The 25,739-nt window shown below is 41.2% G+C and overlaps 1 protein-coding gene across 9 annotated transcripts in view; it reads left to right on the top strand.

The window, feature by feature from the left end:
- The window catches only part of elmo2 (engulfment and cell motility 2), a 34,628-nt gene extending 12,971 nt beyond the window's left edge, over positions 1-21,657 (top strand). For 7 of the 9 annotated variants that reach the window (XM_012971679.3, XM_012971676.3, XM_031894051.1 and 4 more), the window contains 16 exons: positions 1,825-1,924; positions 2,840-2,991; positions 3,072-3,150; positions 3,308-3,343; positions 3,524-3,574; positions 4,576-4,698; positions 4,922-5,056; positions 6,009-6,113; positions 11,607-11,715; positions 12,073-12,209; positions 16,308-16,471; positions 17,892-18,004; positions 19,312-19,419; positions 19,524-19,606; positions 19,702-19,779; positions 20,780-21,657. In XM_012971679.3, coding sequence (XP_012827133.1) covers positions 1,825-1,924; positions 2,840-2,991; positions 3,072-3,150; positions 3,308-3,343; positions 3,524-3,574; positions 4,576-4,698; positions 4,922-5,056; positions 6,009-6,113; positions 11,607-11,715; positions 12,073-12,209; positions 16,308-16,471; positions 17,892-18,004; positions 19,312-19,419; positions 19,524-19,606; positions 19,702-19,779; positions 20,780-20,980 — 1,774 coding nt within the window. In that variant the 3' untranslated portion in view covers positions 20,981-21,657. 9 annotated transcript variants of the gene reach the window in all.
- The last annotated feature ends 4,082 nt before the right edge of the window (positions 21,658-25,739 follow it).

The following is a 25,739-nucleotide window of genomic DNA, read 5'->3' as shown; positions in this document are numbered from 1 at the left end:
GGGATTTATTTGGAACTATAGAGGAAGCAGACCCGACGGCCCAGGCCCTCCTGTCTCCCAGCCCCAGCCCCAACCCCTCACAACCATAGGGTTTGCTTCCTGTATAGTTACTTCAGTGTTCTACCACATTTTTTACTCTTCTTCCCCTTGGTCACTTTGGGGGGAATGCAGAGTTATAGAGACTGTGTGTGGTTTAGCAGATGGCACACTCAGAGGTGGGTTTTTGTGTTTTTTATATATATATATATATATATATATATATATATAAAATTCTAGTAGCAGGTTTACCTCATTGTACATCGCTGTTGCCATATTTTTTCCATTGTAATTATTCTTTCTTTCTTCCCATGCCTGTTTTTGTAGAAATTCTCATGTATCTCTGACTTGCTTGTAGTGATCATGATTTAAACCTTCATTTCTGTCTCTTCCAACATGTGCTTTATGGTTGGCACATAGTGTTTTACAAGCTTTTGCTGGGAATTTTTGTGTCAGTGGTAATAGCTGCATGGTAACTTCCTTCTCACTACAGTGGGAACAGTGCAGAAACATCCACAGTGATCTGGGATTATTACCATTTCTGAAATAATCAAGTTTCAGTACCCCCCTCTTAGATATCTGTCTTCATGCAGGAATCAGAGTTTGATTGACAACTCTAATACTTCCATGATGTATGCTTTCTTTGCCTAAGTGTGTTTCTTCCTGTTTAAAGGCAACTTTTGGTAAAAATACATTTTAATGCTGCCAACTTGTCCCATTGATAGCAGCTAATTATGAAATCTATGTGATGTATGAATGATGAAATAGTTTTCAATGCATGCTGATGTAACTGTACTGTATGCATTACAGGTATGAGAATTTGAAAACATTTTATATGGAAAGTTTCTAAATTCAGAATGACTTAGATTCCCTTAGGAGATTATTCAAATTTGTAAACATTATTTCATAGTAACATTCTAAGTTAGGTTGAAAAAAAGACACACGTCTATCAAGTTCAACCATAATGCCTATATATAACCTGCCTAACTACTAGTTGATCCAGAGAAAGGCAAAAAACCACATCTGAAGCCTCTCTAATTTGCCCCAGAGGGGAAAAAATTCCTTCCTGACTCCAAGATTGTAATCGGACCAGTCCCTGGATAAACTTATACTAAGACTTATGGCCCATATTTATAATAATAATGGACTTTCAAAATTTGTTGGATTGTGTAAAAACCTAGAGACCTCTGTGTTAGATATATTTCATCTGTAATTAAAGAGGCGAGTAGTTTTTTTTTAATAGATACCGTATATACTCGAGTATAAGCCGAGTTTTTTAGCACGAAAAAACTTAAAAACGTGCCCAGCTTATATTCGAGTGAATATAGGCTGCGCTGGCAGTATACGTGACCGCCCGAGTACACACGCGGGGGAGGGTGGGGTGCGGCGTGTGCGCCGAATGCTAGCGCAGCCTGTATTCCCCAACGGGTCTCCTACCGAATCCTCCCCCCACCCCCCAAAAGTGTGTCTGTGTTCTTCTGGCAGTTGTACTGATATTTACAGTCTGTCTTTGCATTCCATTTACTTTGTTGAGCTAATGTTGTGGTGGTCTTTGATCCCACATGGAATCCAGGCACAATCTGCAGGCTATCCCAATCCCAACACATGATGAATAATAAATCAGACCCTATCCCACTGTTTTGATAATCCTAGGCCAAAATAGGCAACGGTAAGTGACATCCTGCTGTTCCACAGGTATAAAACCCTCTGCAAGCAATAGTCCTTGTTCTTTCTTCTCTTTTCTTCCCATCTCTGCTGATTCCCCTGACCACGCTCTGTCCCCCACAGTTACAGTGAGATGTTGGCCTTCACACTTACTGCTTTCCTGGAGCTGATGGATCATGGAATCGTATCGTGGGATATAGTCTCTCTGACATTTATAAAGCAGGTCAGGCTCCTTTGTGAACACTTGTCCTCCTTGTTCCTGTTCATCCACATATTCATGGCTTGGAGTCCATCAAGTTCAACCAAGTTCAACCCTTCCAAGTGAACCCATCACACACAGACCTATACTTACCTATCTATACACCCACATTCATAAACTATATATACCAACATTAATACTAAATGTAGATATTAGTATCACAATAGCCCTACTATACTATATTTGTTCAAGAACTCATCCAAGCCCCTCTTAAAGGCCTTAACAGAATCTGCCATCACAACATCACTAGGAAGGGCATTCCCCAACCTCACTGCCCTCACCCACCGGCGATTATCATTCAAGCCGGTGGGATGGCAAATAGGGGAGATTAGTCTTTAGGTCCGTGGCAGACGGGGAGATTTGTCACAGGTAACTAATCTCCCCGTCTGCCACGGCCCTAAAGAGGCTAAATTATGTTTTCTTCCCTTGAGTCAATGCCCTTTTTTATACAAGACTGCACTTTATTTGCTTTAGTAGCCACAGAATGGAATTAGACAACTTATCTACAAAACCCCCCAGATCCTTCTCCATTAAGGATTCCTCCCACAAATCTACCCTTCAGTAGATAGTTCGTGTTTATATTATTTCTACCAAAGTGCATAACTTTGTACTTATCCACATTTGAACCTTATTTTGCAATTTGCTGCCCAGTTTTCCAGTTTTGTCAAATCTCTCTGTGTTTTGCACAATTTAGCGTTGTCAGCAAAAATAGAAACATTACTTTCTATGCCCACCTCCAGGTCATTAATAAACAAGTTAAAAAGCAAAGAACCAAGGACTGACCCCTGCGGTACTCCACCAACAACACTGGTCCAATTAGAAAATGTTCCATTTACGACCACTCTTTGTAATCTATCCTTAATGTATTACTTTCTGCAGATTGCAGGGTTTGTCTCGCAGCCGTCGGTAGATGTCTCAATCTTGCAGCGCTCTCTTGCAATACTGGAGAGTATGGTGCTAAACAGCCAGGCCCTATACCACAAAATAGCAGACGAGATCACCGTGGGCCAGTTAATATGTCACCTGCAGGTGTAAGTTGACCTTTTCCTGTGTGGTTACCGTCCCTGCCTTTGACCATGTCCTTGATGCTGCTCATTCTTTTTCCCCTTAGCTCTAATCAGGAGATCCAGACTTATGCTATTGCTCTGATCAATGCTCTGTTTCTCAAGGCACCAGAAGACAAGAGACAGGTGTGTTCAGTGCCCTTGGTATGCATGAAAACAGTTTGTCCATACACTCCTCCTGTGTTGTCTGTCTGTTGTGTGGATTTAACCCCTTGCACGACATTGGTCTATGTCTGCTTTTAACCCTCCTCTTTGCTTCTGTTTGTGTGCGTTATGCGCTCAGGAGAAGCCGCCGAATCTGATGGACGTTCCTGTTAGTGTGAGTACAATGGGAGGGGGCAAATAGGATAGTTTCTGTGTTTCTCTGTACTGTGCTCACTTTCTCATTGGCTCAATTTTTAACCTGCTTCTTTCTTGTCTTTTGCTCTTTTTCCCAGCTATTCTGCTTCCTTCTTCCTCTTTTATATGGGTTACTCTTTTATTTCTTTTTTTGAAACAGGAAATGGCAAATGCATTTGTGCAGAAACACCTGCGATCAATAATCCTCAATGTAAGTAAAGTATTGAACAGACAGAGTAAGAGAAGGGAATCATGGGGAGCAGTAGATTGGGTGTAAGACTGGATTATTGTGAAGAAAGAATGTTTTTAAACTTGTATATAATTTAATTGAAGAGAAAATAGCTCCAGTTGTCTCGTCGGCTTCAGCCATGGTGAGTTTGGTTTTCCCCATTTATTTCACTACATGGAGTTTATCCGACTTCTTTTCTCACAACAGACACAGTAACTTATTAGCGTTTTTTACTCATTCCCTGCTCTAGGGTATGTCTCCCTTAAGCTGTCCATACATTGAAAGAGAGGTCGCCAAGTGAGTTGATTTTTCCCTGATATCCCCACTTTGAGGTAGATAGCATCAAACCTTTTGGCCCTTGGACCACATTAGCAAGCTGAAACAGTCCTTGCCCTGATTGATTTATTTAAATCTATCCAATTGGTCAGTCAGACAGACCCACTGGAGGGCCTGATAAGCTGCCAGCTTGGTCTAAAGGGGCTGAATCAGCACCATAAGTTTGCCAGTGCATGACCACCTTTTATTTTTGTTTGGTTTGGTTTTCTTTTTAAAACCTTTTTGCTTCAATTTATTTTTTGAGTCAAGGGGCAATACACGGGCAGATTCAGCCCTTTCAGTCCTGTTCGGCCCCTGACGGACCTACCTGACTAATAAAGAGACAAAATCGGTAAAAACATCCTGTGTAGGCGAGGACCACATTGACTTGTTGATGTGGTTCCCCACCCTGATGGCCTGCATTTACCCTTGGTGCGGTCTGATCATTTGGCCTTCGGGCCACACAACATGGGCATATTGGGGAAAGATAGTAAGGCTGGCAAATAAGGAGATCTTCCCATATATGGACAGCTTTATTCTACCAGGCTGAGGTTTCTCTGACTCCCTTTATTACTGATCTTTACAAATGCACTTTGGGACAGTGGTTTTGCGGAAGATGATGCTAGTTTTCCAGCTGCACATCTCACTTTCTGAACTGGTTTACCTAGCATGTTATAAGGGGGAATCGACCAATCAAAACAGAGATGGCCCATCAGCTTTACGTGCTGCAGGTGCTGACTTTTAACCTTCTGGAGGAAAGAATGATGACCAAAATGGATTCGAATGACCAGGTAACTAAGTTTTTAATTTTCCTTCTAATTCTACCTTCTATTCCACCATTAGTACCACAGCCATTCTCTTTCTCTCCCCCCTCAGCTTGATTCCTGTTGCACCTCTCCATTTTTTTTCATTTGCACCATTACAATGTGATCTTGATTCCTGTTTCACCTCTCCATTTCTTTTTATTTGCATCATAACAAACAATGTGATCTCAGATTTATCATATTTCCACAGGCACAGAGGGACTGTATCTTTGAGCTGAGGAGAATTGCATTTGATGCCGAATCCGACGCCAGTGGAGTATCAGGGGGAGGGACTGAGAAACGTAAAGCTATGTACAGCAAGGACTACAAGATGCTGGGCTTCAGTGTGAGTAACTGCTGTTAGCACTCGCTGCCTGTTAACTACAACACTGCATTCACATTGAAAGCACTGTATAATGCTATAATTAATATTGCATAAATATATGACGTAGGAGTGGTGGATGTGAATCATCCGCCTACTTCATGCGCATAATTAGTTGTGGCACTTACTACCTTATTAAATAACTAATGATTAATGGCCAGTCACTTTAATATTAACTTTGAATAATTGATAGAATATTAAAGGGACCCAGTGATTTGTTACCAAATAAAGGCTCCTGTAAGCTGATAGTGTGATTAGAGGCTACCTAATAGCCAATTGTAGCCCTTATTTGGCTCCTCCATGAACTTTTATGATGCTTGTGTTGCTCTCCAAGTCTTTTTACATTTGACTGTGGCTCACAAGTAAGAAAGGTTGGGGCCCCCTGCTTTAGGGTGTTGGATTTTGGCCGGTTGGGCCTCCAGCAGCTGAAACTTGATCTCTTAAAATGAATTGAAGTATAGGGGCCGAGCAATATAGATATTTTGAAAGCACAAGGGCACAATATTAAATAGTTTTATCTTTCCCATTAATAATCTATTGTTCTTTTCTGCAAAGTAAAACCTGTTATTAAGAAAATAATATCCTTTTAATTTAAAGGGACAGGGAGACTAGCAGAAGACCATATAGGACTTGTAGAAAGAGTATTCTCTGTTTTAATTGAAAAGAATGCCAGTGTTTCAGTAGGGGCGTAAAGGGAATCATTTTATCTCATTGCTGTCCCTTTTATCATTTGTTACACCCAAGACTGACAACCCACGGTACAACAGTTCACTAAACAGAATTCATTAACCTCTTTTCACTGCAGTGGGACTTGTTCATTACAAATTCTCCTACAGTGACTCTTCCAGAGTTCAGGGAAGGGATAGCATAACTCTGTATTGCAGATTTCAAGTTAAATGTACTGTTTCTCTATTAGAATCATGTGAACCCTGCAATGGATTTCCTTCAGACTCCACCAGGGATGCTGGCTTTGGACAACATGTTGTACTTGGCGAAACACCACCAGGATACCTACGTACGGGTGAGGCATTCCAGATACTGTACTTTCCACTACAGTCTTTTACCTATCAAGATTACTAGGAATAAAACAAGCATTATACACTATTTAATAATTAGAATATATAATCCTTGTTTCAAAATCAGTGTTTAAAGGAGACATTTTATATAAAGTTCATATTCAGTTATAATATTCATCCTCCCTCAAAATGTGAAATGATGCAGAGGGGGGGATTTAAAGGACTTAAATTAAATTAAAGGGACATTTTATTACAAAATGTGAAAAAGGAACTGGTCTGTAATGTTCCTTTTTCACGTTTTGTAATAAAATTTCCCTTTTTTTTTAAATAATTGAAATCTTTTGAGTGCTGACACTTTTTTGTTTTATTGTACTATATTTGCTCTTTCACCCAGGTATAATCATTGTTAGTGGTGTGCACCAACTTGCTGTCCCGGTTCCCTCCATATTTTAGGGGCAGAATCCCTTCCAGGACCATACATTTCAATTGGTCTGCTTTATGGCCCATCCAAAAAATGTTTGGAAACGGGTAATTTGGTGTTTCCCAGATTAATGGAGGATTTATGTTGAGAAATGCGTGACTTAACCATTTGAGTGGTCTCGCCAATATAGATGAGTCCACAAGGACAAGTCAACGCATAGGTTACATATTTAGAGATACAATTATGGTGCCCCCGTAATTGGACTTTATGACCCGTGCCTGGGTGTATAAATTCCTTGCCTCTGATCACACTATGGCATTGCGTGCAGCCTGAACATCTGAGAACCCCTGGTGTGTGTATCAGTGCGTCTCTCCAATCTTTGGGCTTTTACCCTCGAGGATGTAACCATATTACCTATCATTTTACCTTTACGATAAGATAAGAGTGGTGGTGATTTAAAATCCATAATTTGGGGATAAGCCCCAAAATGTGCCAATGGCGTCGCAAAGAAAATTGACTAATGGGTATTGATCTTTTAGTATGTATTGGGCGATTACTCACATAATGTAAAATTTGATTGCGATCTGTGGGTTTGGTGTATATTGATGTGTCAATACCACCTCCCTGATTCCTATAGATCAGGACATCCAGAAACTGTATCTGCTGGCAATCAAAAGTTAATGTAAAATATCAACGGATGTATCTTTTGCAAGTTACCGTGGAACCGCGATAAGGAATCCACGTCACCCCGCCATACCACAAAGATATCGTCAGTATATCTCCACCAGGCCACACAGTGGCCTGTGAAGTCCACATCGCGATAAATGTGTAGTTCTTCCAACATTGCCATAAAGGCATTGGCATATCACGGGGCGACATGTGAACCCATTGCGGTTCCACGTAACTGTAGGTAGAATTGGTCTCTAAAGGTAAAGTAATTACATCGTAAAATTATCCCCAACATCTGTACAAAAAAAGAAAGTTGCTGTTCGGTATAATTAGCCCTATTATTCAATAACCAGGTGCAAGCCTGGATGCCCTCCTTGTGCGGTATTGAGGTGTACAAACTGGCCACATCAAAATTAGCCAGTAGCACATCCCCTTTAATCACCTTACCCAAAGACCTCAATCTCTCCAGAAAATGACCTGTATCCCTAACATAGGAGGGAATCTCCTGTATTAGGGCTCTGGCACACGAGGAGATTTGTCGCCGGCGATTTTTAAAAGAGCGATTTGGCGACAAGACGAGCGACAAGACGCCAATGCTAAATCAATGGAAATCGCCAGCATCAAAACATACGAGGCTACTTCAAATCGCCTGCTGTTTCAAATCGCACACAGACCCTTTTCTGAGCGACTTGAGTAAACATGAGGGGGGGTTAACTGTTGAGTGTACCATGGGTAGCAGATCGCCTGGAGCTCAAGTCGCATGAAATCTCTTCGTGGGTATTGTCGTGGCGACTTGTCGCCAAAGTGCCAGGGGGAAAAAACGCAGGCGACAAATCTCCTCATGTGCCAGAGCCCTTAATGGGCCTAAGATCTTATCTAGCATGATAGCCATAGGGTTAAAAATAGAACCAACTGATGAAACAATTGGCCGACCCGGGGGGCACACCGGGTCTTTGTGAATTTTGGGCAAAGTATATAGGTTTGGAGTTCTGGGATCTTGTACTATTAAAAACTTTTTAAGTGCTTCTGTAATTACACCCTGACTAACCATTCTGTCTAAAAGACTACCAATGTTTCTCTGAATAGATACAACAGGGTCACATGTCAATTTCTCATATACCTCTCGATCGGCTAATTGCGTTTCAATTTCTGCTATATAATATGCAGTGTCCATGATAACTATAGCGCCCCCTTTATCAGAAGGCTTAATAGTTATATCAGACCTCTGCCCCAGGTCGCTCAAAACTTGTCTTTGTTCTCTGGTGAAATGCTAATAAATAGCCGCTCATGTGCACGGGATACAAAATACAAAATAAAACACAGCCAGCACCAAGGGTCTTGTAGTTCAAAACAATCTCAAGTGCATGTATAACAGACGTTTCGGTCCCTTTTGGGACCTTGAAAAACATTATATATATATATATATATATATATATATATATAATATATATTAGGGCTGGGCGATATACCGTTTAATACCGAATACCGGTGTTTTTTTTAAAAACTATATTCATTTTTCAGATACCGCAATACCGGGGTGTCGGGGTACTCACCCGTGCGTCCCGGTCTTGCGCGCGTCCCGTTGTCCGCGGGACGTTGCGCACGCGGGTCCAGGTGCGCGTGCGTCAAAGCGCACGTACATGTCAAAGCGTGCACGTCTGTGACGTGCTGACGGCGCCGGTCCTGCGCATGCATGGGGGGTATTTAAAGCTATCAAACGCCTCCTCCTGTGCTATGTTGTCTGTGGCCTTGCCTGGAAAACTAAGCCTGCCTGATTTACCTTACGACTTTCTGTTGCCGATCCTTCGCTTGCCTGACTCTGATTTTCAATACTGCAGTGATTATTCTCTAATTTATTAGGAAATGGGGTTAACACCTAATCATGCATGGAAAAAAAAAAAAACCGTCAAATACCGTGACACCGATATAATTTTGAAAAATACCGTGATATAAATTTTTGGTCATACCGCCCAGCTCTAATATATATATATATATATATATATATATATATATATATATATATATATATACAAATCCAGAAGTATAAGGTGCACACCAGGATTTTAAATATAAAACATGACTTTTATTGCATCATACTGATAAAACAGATCAACGTTTCGGTCTCCACCTAAGACCTTTATCAAGACCAGTGGTGTGAAAAACTATTTGCCCCCTTCCTGATTTCTTATTCTTTTGCATGTTTGTCACACTTAAATGTTTCTGCTCATCAAAAACCGTTAACTATTAGTCAAAGATAACATAATTGAACACAAAATGCAGTTTTTAAATGAAGGTTTACGTTATTAAGGGAGAAAAAAAACTCCAAATCTACATGGCCCTGTGTGAAAAAGTGATTGCCCCCCTTGTTAAAAAATAACTTAACTGTGGTTTATCAATTTCAATTTTCAATTTCAATATCAATTTCTGTAGTCACCCCCAGGCCTGATTACTGCCACACCTGTTTCAATCAAGAAATCACTTAAATAGGAGCTACCTGACACAGAGAAGTAGACCAAAAGCACCTCAAAAGCTAGACATCATGCCAAGATCCAAAGAAATTCAGGAACAAATGAGAACAAAAGTAATTGAGATCTATCAGTCTGGTAAAGGTTATAAAGCCATTTCTAAAGCTTTGGGACTCCAGCGAACCACAGTGAGAGCCATTATCCACAAATGGCAAAAACATGGAACAGTGGTGAACCTTCCCAGGAGTGGCCGGCCAACCAAAATTACCCCAAGAGCGCAGAGACAACTCGAGAGGCCACAAAAGACCCCAGGACAACATCTAAAGAACTGCAGGCCTCACTTGCCTCAATTAAGGTCAGTGTTCACGACTCCACCATAAGAAAGAGACTGGGCAAAAACGGCCTGCATGGCAGATTTCCAAGGCGCAAACCACTTTTAAGCAAAAAGAACATTATGGCTCGTCTCAATTTTGCTAAAAAACATCTCAATGATTGCCAAGACTTTTGAGAAAATACCTTGTGGACCGACGAGACAAAAGTTGAACTTTTTGGAAGGTGCGTGTCCTGTTACATCTGGCGTAAAAGTAACACAGCATTTCAGAAAAAGAACATCATACCAACAGTAAAATATGGTGGTGGTAGTGTGATGGTCTGGGGTTGTTTTGCTGCTTCAGGACCTGGAAGGCTTGCTGTGATAGATGGAACCATGAATTCTACTGTCTACCAAAAAATCCTGAAGGAGAATGTCCGGCCATCTGTTCGTCAACTGAAGCTGAAGCGATCTTGGGTGCTGCAGCAGGACAATGACCCAAAACACACCAGCAAATCCACCTCTGAATGGCTGAAGAAAAACAAAATGAAGACTTTGGAGTGGCCTAGTCAAAGTCCTGACCTGAATCCTATTGAGATGTTGTGGCATGACCTTAAAAAGGCGGTTCACGCTAGAAAACCCTCAAATAAAGCTGAATTACAACAATTCTGCAAAGATGAGTGGGCCAAAATTCCTCCAGAGCGCTGTAAAAGACTCGTTGCAAGTTATCGCAAACGCTTGATTGCAGTTATTGCTGCTAAGGGTGGCCCAACCAGTTATTAGGTTCAGGGGGCAATTACTTTTTCACACAGGGCCATGTAGGTTTGGATTTCATTTAAAAACTGCATTTTGTGTTTACTTGTGTTATCTTTGACTAATAGTTAAATGTGTTTGATGATCAGAAACATTTTGTGTGACAAACATGCAAAAGAATAAGAAATCAGGAAGGGGGCAAATAGTTTTTCACACCACTGTATATATATATATATATATATATATATATAAAATTGCAGAATGGAGAGCACACCAAAGTTCAGAAGCGATACCTGGGTGCCAGAGCAGCAAACTTAGAATAAAAAGGAAAATTGTCGGCACTCACAGGATTCTCACGATATATACTCACGGACACCAAAGCATAATAGGATGCAATATAGTGAGATTTATTGGTCCTACGTTTCGGTTCTTTACTAGAACCTTCGTCAGGGAAGCATCCTATTATGCTTTGGTGTCCATGAGTATATATCGTGAGAATCCTGTGAGTGCCGACAATTTTCCTTTTTATATATATATATATATATATATATATATATATATATATATAACACTTGTTTTATGCAATAGTACAGCACCCTGCAATAGAACAAAACGTGGTGCACGTCCCCAACAGGTTCCGATATCCTTGCATATACAATAAGTTCAAGAATGGACAGCACACACTTTAAAGTGCAAGAGGTATATTAAAAGATCAAATTCATACTGTACACAAAATGCGACGTTTCGAGCCCGGCCAGGCTCTTCCTCAAGGCATGTGGGCAGTAATTGCTGCCCACATGCCTTGAGGAAGAGCCCGGCCGGGCTCGCTGGATTGTTCACTGAAATGTTAATACCCATCTCCATGTCTTAAACACCCCAGATTGTTTTGGAGAACAGCAGCAGGGAAGATAAACATGAATGTCCATTTGGCCGCAGTGCCATTGAACTGACCAAGATGCTGTGCGATATCTTGCAGGTTGGCGAATTACGTAAGTGTTCATCCAACGGTTCTTCCCTATGTATGTCCTTTTTGTCACTCCTTTGTGTCTAGTGTTTCTTTTTATAGCCCTATGTGGGTTATGTAATAAAAGGCACTAAGTTTGCCCTGGAGCAGTAACCCATAGCAACCAATTAGCATTTACTGGTCACCTCTTTTAAAGCAAACATTTTATTGGTTGCTATAGATTACTGATCCTGGGCAAACTTAATGCCTTTTATTACTTATGGAGGTTTGTGTTACAGACCTTCTTTCACCATGTAAGTGCTTGGTTCACCCAAACCCACAGTGATTCTTTACACTCCCACCCACTCACTGTAAGCACCACTTGCCCTTCCTCACCACACAGCTAATGAAGGCCGGAATGATTATCACCCTATGTTCTTCACACATGAGCGCTCCTTTGAGGAGTTCTTCTGTATTTGCATCCAGCTGCTCAACAAGACCTGGAAAGAAATGAGAGCCACGGCAGAGGACTTTAACAAGGTTAGTGGTTTTGCATATGCGCTCCATAATAGTAAGGAACCTTTCATACAATGAGATTAATCAACTAATGCCAGCTACAAAAAATGGGAATTCTGTAACAAATATTGGGATTGTTTTTGCATAAGCTATACATTTTATCTGCATTTGAAGTTCCAAATATATTTTAAAGGAGAAGGGAAGTTGAAATCACTGGGGGGTGGCAAAGTGTCAGGCCCCCACACCCCTCCCCCCCGGTTAATTACCCAATATCTGCAGAAGATCCTTGTTGCCATCATCTTGTGGGTCTTTTGTCTCCTTTTCGTTCTGGTCCGGGCAGGCACATGCACAGTAAAGTAAAAGCCAGATTTATAAATGAAAAGAAAGCGGTTTCACTTTAGTGCACATGTGCATGTCCACACTCCAGTGAAAAGAAGAGAGAAGAGGATGAAAAGTTTTGCAGAAATACCCCAGACCAGGGTAGTTTTTTGGTAACAGGAGCACTGGCCCAGGCTATCAGGTAAAAAATTACAATCCCTTTGATATAGACTTCCGCTTAGCTATAACAAGGTTATAGATAGGAAAAAACTAGGTTTAAAGGAGAAGGAAAAGCAAAGTCACTTGGGGGTGCCAAAATGTTAGGCACCCCCAAGTGACTTAAATCGCCTACCTTGTACCCTGGGCTGGTACCCCTGTTCGGAGAGAACAGCACCAGCCCGGGGTAGTTGCAGTGCCTCCTCCTTCCGTCTTCGGTCGCGTGCATGCGCAGTAGAGTGAAAAGCCGAACTTTAACAGAGAAGTCGGCTTTTCACTCTACTGCTTATGCGCCTGTCGTGTGGTCGAAGCCAGAAGGAGGAAGCGCTCGCTACAGGTACCCCAGGCTGGTGCTGATTTCTCCTAACAGGAACTAACTTTGCAACCCCAGAATTAATACTTAAAGGCATCAGTTTAAATATAAACCAGTTAAATTTAATGGGTGGAAACAGATTGGCTGTTTGTGTCTCCACCCACTTTTCCTAACATTTAAACTTAGTCGCCCAGTTTGGGGATACTGGCATTAAATGTGTGAGAATGGTAGCAGTTCAAATTTCCCCACTAAAATCAATTAAAGAAATGTGATTGGCTGTTGGTGGCTCCTTCTACTATTTCAAACCTTGAATTGTCGTCACCCAGTGGTTAACGCTGCAGACTCTGATGTAAATAGTATAAGAATGGCCGCATTTTAAATTTAAACCAAAAGAAAATTCAATAGATGAATTCTGAAAGTCAAAAGGTAAAATCTGATTGGCTGTCTGTAGCTCCGCCCTTTTGGGCATCCAACAACTATCATATTTTCATTCAGGCTGACCCCATGACAATGTGATTCAAGTTTCGTGAGTGCAGCCTCAACACTGTAACATTGGCAGCAGTTTCAATTTCCCTGTTAAAGTCAATGGGTGAAATATGATTGGCTGTTGGCTCCTCCCACTTTGGGGTCATCCAACAAATGTCGCTGTTTCATTTGAGGTGACCCCATGATTATGTTTTTCAAGTTTGAGGGGTGTAGCTTCAAAGCTGTAAGTGTGGCAGCTGTTTGAATATTCCCTGTCAAAGTCAATGGGAAAATTGGGGGGTTCGGAGCGGCGCCACAAAAAGACGGGGGATGGGATCGCTTAGAAAAGTACAAGCAACCTGCTCCACTATAGGGTGAAGAAGTGTGGAGAGTTTGGGTGTTGTACCCCTAAAACTGTAAGAGGAGTAGCATGGGGGGAAGGCGCTAAGAATAAGAAAAAGATAAAGAAGCGTTTTTCAAACCAACATAATTTTTTTTTAAATGGGTATATCAACCTAATATCCCTTAAGGACATTAATGGGTCACCTCAGGAGATGCACACTTACAAGACCGATGCCATTCCAATATGGTATATCAAGTCTTTCACACACCACCTTAGTGTCGCCATAAAAAAAATATTACAATATAGTGTGATTCAGTTTATTAGGTCAATCTAATAAAAAAAAATAGCTGAGTGGCTACTCAGTGTCAGATGATACAAATACAACATTAAACAAAGTCAGGCGTGTCCCCTTAGATGCTCGAGAAACGCGCTGCGATGGCATTTACTCCGGGGAAGGCAGTTTTCTCTCACCGGCTCTGGGTTTTAGGTAAGCGATTACAATCACTGGGGAGTGCCTAACATTTTGGCACCCCCTAATGACTTAGCCTTCTATAATTTTACCATCTGACACTGAGTAACCATTCGGCAATTTTTTATTGTATTGGCCTAATAAATGGAATCAAAGTATATTTTAATATTTTCTTTTATGGTGACACTAAGGGGGTGTGTGAGAGGATTGATACACCATATTGAAAAGAAATTGGTCTTGTAAGTGTGCATTACCTAAGGGGTGGATACACCTGAGGTGACCCATTAATATCCTTAATCATATGGCGTTATGGGATATAAGGTTAATATAATGATTTAAGAAAGAATATTCGTTACTAAGCTTAAAGGACATATAAACCCCACACACAAGAATGTGAACAGCCTCTTTGAAATCTTTCAATACCTGCCACACTGATTGTCCAGAGGTTAATAGTAAGGCTGCAACATCTCCTTAATCACTTCGATTTCCTTCTCCTCCTGTAACCCGCTCGCCCCCCCCCCTCGGGAATTTGCTTTGATTCCTGGCTTGCCAGACATGCTCAGTTGTTCTAAGCTCAGATTACTAAACACGTCCTCCAGTCTAGCAGCCAGTAAAGAGATGGCATTGCTGGTTCCCAAAGAAACACAGCTCTAGCTGCCTGATTCAATTTTTTTCTCCTGAGCTTAGCTTCACCTACAATGCTCAAACAAAGCAGAACTTTTGTTAAAGACAGTTCTGCCTGTGTGAGCCTGTATTCTTGATGAAATGTATGCTGAATAAGGGTCTGTGTGTGTATGCTGTTTTCAGATTTAAATGTAACTGATTATGTATCAGAAGAAAAATGACCACCTGGTGAAAGCTGCTATTTGCTTTAGGAAAATGTGATAGTGCTGGCAAACGGAGGGGATATATGCATTACAAATTATTCCATTTGGGTGGGGGAGACGTGCCCAACTGATATACATTGTAGCCAAATGTAGGCTTTACATGTCCTTCAAAAGAAACATTTTCCCTCTTGTTCTGCGCTTCTTCTAGTCCCCAACCCCTTTTTTTTTTTTTTTTACTTGTGAGCCACACTCAGATGTAAAAAGTGTTGATGAGCCACACAAGCATTAAAAAAATGTTCTTTGGGGATGTCAAAAAAGGACTGTTATTGGCTATTGGGTAGCCCCGTGTGGACTGCAGGCCTGCAGGAGGCTCTGCTTGGAGTATAATTGTGTCTCTGGCCTTACAAAAGCCAGAAATTGAAAAATGGGCACCTACTTTGCAGACACTGGGAGCAACAACAAACACATTGCTCACGAGTCTCTGGTTGGGGATTACTGTTCCAGTTTATATGGATTTACTTTGGAGCATAAGTTGTTGTAGAGATTTAAGGAGCAGCAGGACTATATACTGCCACGGCCCTGGAGTTTTGGTTTTTATTCTTTTATTGTAAATTTCTTGAGGGCTTGCTGTAAAATGCCATAGACAGTTACCTGAAATACCAGGGCCTATTCTTATTCATATCATTTGCCAAGTATGGCTTAAAGGAGAAGGAAAGGTAAAATCACTGTTAGGCATCCCCCAGGGATTGTAATCGCTTAACTGCACCAGCCAGGGGTAACTGCGAGCCAGCAATCCTCTTCTTTCTCTTGTCTGTCTTTGGAATCCTGGGGCCTGCACATGTGCAGTAGAGTGAAAAAGCCGGCTTTTTTGTTAAAGTTCAGCTTTTCACTCTCCTGCGTATGTGCAAAAGGGCACAAAGACAGAAAAAGGAAGAGGATCACTGGCTTGCAGCTAGTCCTGGCTGGTGCAGTTTTCTCATAACAAGAGCACCAGGGTTTCAGGTAAGCAATTACAATGCCTAACATTTTGGCATGCCCCCAGTGATTGCACTTTTCCTTCTCCTTTAAGATATAATTAGGGGGTTTACCCCACTAATTCACCTGTATAAGGGAAGAGGTTTTCCATCACTGTGTTACAGGAGCAAATGGCCAGCTGTTCTGTCTTCCCTAGGTTATGCAGGTGGTGCGGGAACAGATCACTCGTGCTTTAGCCTCCAAACCCAACTCCCTGGAGCAGCTGAAGAATAAACTCCGCAGCCTGAGCTACACAGAGATTTTACGGCTACGACAATCGGAACGGCTGAGTCAAGATGACTTCCAGTCCAAACCTATTGTGTATGTAGGATACCTTCCTTGCTGCCATCCTTCCCAGCATGCAGTTCTGTGCAACTTCCACTTCCCCCTTGTTGTATGGACCTTGCACAGTGCAAATTGGTTTGTTCCTAAAAGTCATTCTGCTTTCCCTTGGCTGTTCAGTCCGCATATGTTTTCAGTTCCTTTTATGCCTGGAAGCTGGATACTTGCAAGAAATGGGTGACTGCAGCTCGGCCCATTCCCCTTGAACATATAGACATATTTCAGTGTGTGGCTTCCTTGTCTATCATGCAGCTCCGTCCCTTTTGCTTTCCGAATACTTTTCTCTTTGTGAGGACAATGAAGACCTCAAATTGGTGCCTAGTGGGCATGCTCACTGCTTCTGCTCCAATTAAAATCAATCAGGCATGCGCAGTAGGCAGCTCTTTAATGTCATCATAGTTGGAAAGAAAAGGAATAGTCAGTAAGCAAAAGGGGATGGGGCTTCACACTATACAAGGGAGTAACAAAGAGCTGTAGTTGAACTGGCTGTAATAGAGAAACAAAAAAAATATGGCTGCAGAGAGAAAGGTATATTATTTTGGGGGCTGTACATAGTAATATTAGTAATTTTAAGGACTGGCTAATTGGCTAGGTTGTGGTTGACCCTACTAGGAGGATGCTCTGAATTCAGCCAAATCCCAGCCTCGTTATTGCAGGATGCAGAAATGACTAAATCCTAATGCCTTGCCATACCAAATGTAAATAATTTAGGTCAGTGCTATCCACCTTGTGTGGTACTGAGGGCTGGAATTTTTCTGGCCTACATGGTGGAGGGCCGATAATGGAAGCCAGTTTTGAGCACTCCCCTTATTTAAACAGCACCCACTTCAAACCACACCCATGTTATCACAAGACCATACCCACATTAATGGTGGTCATGCAACAAAAACCAAAATGGTTGGTGCTCACTATAGGGATATCACCCTTCATTCATATGTGAAAGAATTATATCATATTAAGACATAACCTTTAATCCGTATGCCTCCTCTTCCCCTGTGGAATGCACAGCAACCCCCAGAATATAATTACACACCTTAGGGACCATATAATGACCATTTCCAAATGCTAATCAAAATCCTAAAAAAATGTGGATTTGATGCATCCCTACTATGGAAACTCTTTTGGCATTTGTTGAGGACTTAAGCATTCCTTTTCATCATTACGATTTTGTAAGGGAATGTAGCCCTAGGCCTGCACTTGAATTCGTCATGTTTTGATTGTAGGCATTATTTTTTAGAATTGCAAGGCCCATAATGTCCTGGTTCCTACTGACAAGATCTTTCCCCAGTATTCATGTGCACTTTGTACCTAAAGAGAAAATGATCGGCAGTAGAATCAAGAGTTCCTGTACCTTTATTTTTTATTCTTTTTCAATTGAATCCCTTTTTTCCTATTACAGTGAGCTGCGGGAAAAGATCCAGCCCGAGATTCTTGAGTTGATTAAACAGCAGCGTTTGAATCGGTTGTGCGAGGGAAGCAGTTTCCGCAAGACTGGAAACCGCAGGAGGCAAGGTGATTTACAGCATGATGGCATGCAATCCTGTCTGTGTCCTAACCAAACAAATCAATTCAACTGTTAATGTTCAGTCACATCTTCATTATGGGACATTATCATTATAGCTGCCACTTTACCAAAATACAAACCCAAACAGATTATCCAACTGCCTCTTGTGGTGTTTCTGTTTGCATTAGCAGGTATAATATTCCTGCTATATCAAAGGCTGCTGCTTCTCTCATTTCTTTATTTGGTATTAAAACAGGTTCTTTCTCCAATTTTTTTTTTTTGGCAGTTGGGTGATCTATCGAGATAAAAGCTGTCAGGTACAATTACTGGGAGGAGTGCCAAAATGTGAGGCCTAACATTTGGCACCTCCCTGTGATTGTACATTTTTTTTTCCTTTAAGGCCTCTGACACAAAGAGTGTTTTGGCCTCCAGTTCAGTTTGGCTTTGACGTCTGTGCCAATTTCCTGCGTATTTCTGTGTGAAGCAGTGACAGACAGTGACAGATTCTTTTGGTCATCACTGTTTACTGCCTGAGCACAGCGGTGGTCAAAGCACTCTGTGTGCCATAGACATAATGAAGATGAAAACCTTAAACTTTACAGAACAGACTCTCCAGTTTTAAATATGTGATCTCAAATGATCAGGGTTAAAATGCTAATCTCTCATTGGGCAGTTAGTCAGTGTCAAATGGCAATGGAAATTGCCCAAATAGTGACAAAATGCACTACATATCATATACCCCCCGACATGGAGCACATCTTTCCGCTGTCTACATGAATTTATCATTAAATGTCCTCCTTTGAGAATGTTGTTTTTTTTTTTTTGTTAAATAATTGAAAAATTTTTAACACATACTTTCTGCCTTGTTTTGGCAAATCTCTCATTGGGCAGTTAGCCAGTGTCAAATGGCAATGGAATCTGCCCAAATAGTGACAAAATGCACTGCATATCAGATAACATTGGAATGTACACAAGGTACAATGGTCTGGCCAATCAATAGGGTTGTAAAACATGCAGGCACACTGGGAGGTAAGATGAACAACCAAACAAATGTAAGATTATAAAATGGCTTTAATGGCAAGGTCTAACTAACAGGCCTTACAGCAGGAATCACAGAATTGCAACTTGCACCCTGAAGCAACTAATGTCCTGTTTCAGTAGTAGGGATATCTTTAAAATTTCAGGGGAACACAGGATATATTTTGTATGCATTTCTGGGTTGTTGCTAAAACACTTCTTGTTCTGAGGAGTATATCATAACCTTTCTATATTTACTTGCCTCCTTTTGTCTCATTGATTTTCTTTTCAACCTCAGAGCGCTTTTGGTTCTGTCGCCTGGCACTAAATCACAAAGTACTTCATTACGGAGACCTTGAGGATAACGTACAGGGGGAGGTGCCATATGAATCCTTACAGGAGAAGAGTAAGACATACATACCCATTACTGTAACCTCCTCCAACCTTATCTTTCTCTTCCACCTTGTGTGTTCCATTCAGTAGGTACATGCTATTCTGTATTTGTTTCAGTTCCAGTTTCTGATATTAAAGCTGTGGTGACTGGGAAAGATTGCCCTCATATGAAGGAGAAGAGTGCTCTGAAACAGAACAAGGTACAGACAGATATCTTACCTTCTTTTGTCTGTGGTTCACTATTTGTAGCCCTCTCCTTATTCATTAATTGGTTTGTGTGTTTATTTTATTTTAGGAGGTGTTGGAATTAGCATTTTCTATTCTGTATGATCCAGACGAGACTCTGAACTTTATTGCACCAAATAAATACGAGGTAATGAAAATTTATAGAAGGAAGGGAGAAGGCTATGTGGATTGTGCTACTTTATTCAACTGAGCCAACCAGAACCCTTTAAAGTGTGGTTAATCCTTTAGACCAATGCAATTCATATGACAGATCCAAGAGAATTACCCCCATAGGTCCTGTATGGGACCGGGGTTCATTCTGCCTTGACAAAAGCACACATACTTTCTGCCTTGTTTTTGGCACTCCTTAAAGGGGTACTTTACCTTTAAATTGTTTTATTCAGACTTCGACTTTCTGAGAAAATTAGCAGTTGGTCTTTATTTTTTGCATTTTTTTTTTTTATTACGTAGCTTTTTGTTAGAAGCTCTCCGGTATGGAATTTCAGCAGCTATCCTGTTGCTAGGGCCCAGTTTACCCTAGTAACTGGGCAGTGGTTTGAATGAGAGACTAAAATATGGATTAAAGGGCCTGGATATTTTTTTAAGCTATTGGGTCAGTGGATAATTGAAGGGAGTAGATAATTGAAAAACTATTTAAAAAAAAAAAAAAGAAGACCAATTAAAATGTTGGATATTTTATAACAATATAAACAAAATATGAGCTAACCTAACTCTGTTCTGGTATAACCCGTGTTGCCATCCGCTCTCCGTAAGAGTCAGCATATCCCATTCCATTATAGAATGGCTAATTCATTTAGTCTTCATTATTTTTTTTATAGTTTTTGAATTATTTGCCTTCCTCTTCCTACTGAAGAGCTGCTGAACAAAAAGCTAAATCATTCAAAAACCACAAATAAATAAAATTGGAAACTGTCTCAGAATAACACTCTCTACAACATATTATAAGATTAACAACCTCCAGAACTCCATGTGTGATCCTACCAGCCTGTGTGTTGTATCTTCCCCTATGCCTTGGGCACTTCTATGTATGTATCTTTCTGAAATGTATTACAGTTTTTTTTAGTAAGGATGGAGTTACCTACCTCCCCAGTTCTAATGATATGGGTTGCTTTTGCTCTTTCTTTCAGTACTGTATCTGGATAGACGGTGTCAATGCTCTGCTTGGGAGAGAAATGAGCAGTGAGTTGGCTCGCAGTGATATGGACACATTACTCAGCATGGAAATGAAACTGCGCTTGCTGGACCTGGAGAACATCCAGATCCCTGAAGTTCCTCCTCCTATCCCCAAAGAACCCAGCAGCTATGACTTTGTCTACCACTACGGCTGATCTAGAACAGCAGCACAAGGAAATCCATGCCCACTAATTGGGAATAGATTCTCCCATTAACCGTCGTTTTTAATGAACCATGGGGGCTGACCCTGAGGCAGATTGTGTTACCCAGATCTGTGCCCCTAATGCCCACTGTCATACCCTATGAAGAACTCTAGCTGGATAGGCCCCTACAGTAACTCATTGTATGTGTGATGCTACGTGCGTTACAGGTCTGTAACCAGTTTGACATTCCGTCCAGGTACTGATGGGGTGGTGGCATGCTGAACTTGCTGGCTTTGGTGTTGTACAACCCAGTCAATTCTTTTATGCCTTAATCCGTAGATTGCAATCAGAGTAGAACTTCTGGTCCCTTTGGAACACAGGGCACACCTCTGCCGGTCAAAGTGTAGTGCGCTGGTCTCCAAATCACAGCACAATTGCTCCCCTGTTTCTCCTATTTTTGAAAGCAGCAAAGTATGTAAAACCCTTTAACTTCCCTTGTAAAAAGGGGGAACCAGGGGCATATAATATTTTAAAGAATGTTTTCTTTACTTGGTACGAATAAAATGTCCTGCAGCCTCAATCATAGCCTTGGGCAGGGGCACTTAAATGTGGAGCAGATATGCAGGTACAAGGAACTGCCATTGAAAATAAGCTGTAATATTACTAATAAATAATACACTCCAAGGATACAGAGTCTGGCAATCTTGGTCCTGTGGGGCGTGGTTGTTTGGGCCTTTGTGGTCTATTTCAAATCCCAGTCCAGATCTGGCGGTTCTCTGTGCCAGTCCTACAGCCTTGCCAGCAGTGCTTATTTTTTTTTTTTTGTTGGGGGGGGGGGGGTTGTCCTCAGAGCAGTATATCTGATAGAAGTACTCATTTGTGTGATGTTCTGGGGTTGGCCTAAAAGTGTTGAAATCAAAGTTAGAAACTTTGTAATAATGGTTTATTGTGAACAGAGATCTAACTAGGGGTAGGCAGAAGGGGCACATGCCTGGGATTAAATGATGGGGAGCAATTGTACCTGTTGTCTGCTTACCCGCTAGTCCAGGACCTTCCAGAGCCTGCTCCCCACAACCTGTCACTGCAGATCCTCCCCTCCCTTGCATCACTGTGCGTGGGAGGGGCGGGGTGGCCAGCCAGGTTGCCCAGGGCCCCTGACAGGCTTGGCCCAGCACTGACTGTAAATGGTTTTGTAACCACCTTATCTCTTCAGTGCTCTGGAAGTTGGAGGTTATGTGCTTAAAGGAACAGTAACGCCAAAAAATTAAAGCGTATAAAACTAATTAATATATTATGTTCTATTGCTCTGCACTGGTAAATGTTTACTTCAAATCCTTACTATAGTTTATATAGTTATGCTGCTGTGTAGCCATGAGGGCAGCCATTCATGCTGGATAAAAGGGACATTATATTCTACAAAGTATATCTGCTATATAGCCTGTGCCTTTTTTCCAGATTGAATGGCTGCCCCCATGGCTACACAGCAGCTTATCTATATAAACTATAGTAGGGTTGCTGTAGCAAACACACCAGTTTTACCATTGCAGGGTAACAGTACATTATATTTTAATAACTTTAAAACACTTTTATTTTTTGTTGTTACTGTTCCTTTAAAATGATGCCTGCTGTGTCACACTAGTTGGTGCCAGAGGGGCTGTAAAGGTGAGCAAGCTTCAGTACTGGAGGGGTATCATTTCTCGCAATAATCTCACTTGACTGAATAAATGGTGGATCTCTATCACTAGAAGACATTTACAGGAAAACAGAAAGGTGTATGTTGCTTGAAAGAAAGCTACATTTTTACACAATCACAGGAAAATCAAAGGAGGCCAAAGGCCATATTATAGAACTGTCACAAGCACTGTCACAAGCAAATCCAAAACAGAGGGGTTGCTGTGCAATCACAGTCGGGGCAGACCAATGAGAAAGGCTCCTTTGCAAATCCTGATGCCAACACCGAGGAATCCCATGCACCCATAAGTCAGGGTTACTAGGCACCCAGAAGCTGCTGCTGGAAACACTTTATATTTTAAGTATTTAAAGGCTATCTTTTAAACCTTTGTGGGTTCCAAATATCAAATCCAAAACACTACAGGGGTGCAGTTGGACAACCTTGAATGAAAATTTCCTCTAATATATGCCAAGCAAGTATAGGCCGTTAAAGACATTTAGGGGCCCATTTACTTACTCACGAACGGGCCGAATGCGTCCGATTGCGGTTTTTTCGTAATGATCGGTATTTTGCGATTTTTTCGGAAAATTATCGCGACTTTTTCGTTACCAATACGATTTTTGCGGAAAAACGCAAGTTTTTCGTAGCCATTCCGAAAGTTGCGATTTTTTCGTAGTGTTAAAACTTGCGCAAAACGTTGCGCCTTTTAAGTTTTAACGCTACGAAAAAATCGCAACTTTCGGAATGGCTACGAAAAACTCGCGTTTTTTCGCGCAAATCGTATTGGTAACGAAAAAGTCGCGATAATTTCCGAAAAGTCGTAAAGGCGCCGAAAAAATCACAAAAAATACGAAAAAGTCGCAAAATGTTCGTTTTCCAATCGGAATTATTCCAATTCGGTCTTAGTAAATCAGCCCCTTAGCTTTGGTCACTTATAGACGTATATAATAAAAGACACCAAGTTTGTCCAGGAGCAGTAACTCATAGCAACCAATCCGCAGGTAGCCTTTACTGGTCACCTGTTTAAAAAAATCAAACATTGTATTGGTTATTATGGACTGCTCCTGGGCAAACTTTGTGCCTTTTATTACATATGGGGGGATAGTGCTTGGAGATAGAAGGTTAAACCCCTGGGTACAAATGCAAGAGCACGCCCTCTTAGTGCTCATGCTAACAGCACTTGTGCCCAGACGTGTGTCACTTTTTGAACGGAGCGTCAGGTTAAAAATGCAGTACTACCTGTCTTTCCATAGCTTCTGCCAATAGCAGCACTTTGCATGCTGAGTGGGGCAATTGTGAATGCCCCCTATAGAGGTGCACACAAATGTACATTAACAATGCTGCTTTAGGGCAAAATAAGTACAACATAATGTAGCAATATAAAATAAAAGAGTTTGTTCTCTGCTGCTTTGATCTTTTTTGCTAGTTTGTCCCCTTGCTTGATGGCCTGCAGCCATCAAGCAAGGGGATCAGAGTTGCCGTCTTTTAAAGTTACAGCTTCTGAAACAAACAAAAGGAATTCTGGGAATGAATTCCAAACTCTTAAATTCCATTTACATGGGTTTATTCTATAGGCTACAGCTCACCCTCTGGGTTTGAAGCTGAAGCCAGGACAATAGCTTCAGCTTCAAACCCAGTGGGTGAGCTGTAGCCTATAGGATAAACCCATGTAAATGGGATTTTTTTAAGAGTTTGGAATTCATTCCCAGAATTCCTTGTGTTTGCTTTTGTCTGTATGAGGCAGTCTCCTCAACCTAATTTATTTGTTTGTAGCTTCTGAAACAAAATTTGTTAAAGACCCTCCACACATCACAGAAAGCCTTATTTTATCTATCACTGTAATCTGTTCATCTCTTTCTGCATCATTTGATATCCTGGCAGTGGAAGAGGGATTCAATATTGATGTTACAAATTGTAACAACTTCTCCAGTTGATAGACAGCATGCATGGACTACATAAACCACAATGCATTGCACTGTGATGTTCCTTTCCTTATTGACATCACCTGAGCAGGAAATTGTGGGATTTGGAGGATACAGGGCTTCAAAGTAGCTTCAAAGGCTTTAAAGGAACAGTAACACCAAAAAATGTATATATTTTAAAGAAATTAAACTATAATGTACTGCCGCCCTGCGCTGGTAAAAGTTGTGTGTTTTGCTTCAGAAACATTAATAGAGTTTATATAAACCCTGGTGTGTAGCCATGGGGGCAGCCATTCAAAAGAAGAAAAGGCACAGGTTATATAGCAGCTAACAGATAAACCCTGTAGAATACAATGGTGTCTTATCTGTTATCTGTTATCTGTTATGTAACCTGTGCCTTTTCTCCAGCTTGAATGGCTGCCCCATGGCTACACAGCAGCTTATTTATATAAACTATAGTAGTGTTCCTGAAGCAAACACACCAGTTTTACAATTGCAGGGCCACAGTACATTATATTTCAATTACTTTAGAACACTTTCATTTTTTGGTGTTACTGTTCCTTTAAAGTAGTCAGCCAGATCAGCAGGAGAACAGGGGGCCAGGCTCGGTAACTATTCAAAACCATATTATTATGTTATAAATCATTAAACATGTTTTAATGTATATTGCAAAGTTGCTTAAGATGTGTTTTATGCAGGGCATCAGCATCCAACTACTAGCTGTAGATAAACACTTCAATGGTTTAACTGCGCTTTAGCGTCTCTTGATAATTGCGTAGCCATGGTTACAGCGACGTCATCCAAGTAACATAATGAATAGGGTATTTACAAATCCCTGATCCTGAGAGCGCATTTATTAAGGCTGGGGATCTTAAACTGCACGCAAAGGCACCCATCTCACTCTGCACTCCTGTTCAATTGCTCCTCCTTTCCTTACATAAAAAAAGCCTCTGCTGAGTTCCATTTATTCGTCACCCAATCAAACTACTTCCTTATTAAATCCCGCCCTCAAACCTTATCATCTAATCGCTACTGTCCTGAGGGGCGGGTTTCCAAACGGGCAACCAATCAAAGGCTGTATACTCTGTTTACGTCTACGTCACTTGTAAGTGAAACCAGAGGCCTGCTCTGTTCTAAGTTTGCGTGCGTTGCGTTTTGCCTGCACTAAGATGGCGGA

The sequence above is a fragment of the Xenopus tropicalis genome, chromosome 10 (assembly GCF_000004195.4).
Source record: "Xenopus tropicalis strain Nigerian chromosome 10, UCB_Xtro_10.0, whole genome shotgun sequence".
NCBI classification, from domain to species: Eukaryota; Metazoa; Chordata; class Amphibia; order Anura; family Pipidae; genus Xenopus; species Xenopus tropicalis.
The sequence above is the reverse complement of the archived record's forward strand: the minus strand, read 5'-3'. Positions and strand labels throughout refer to the sequence as shown.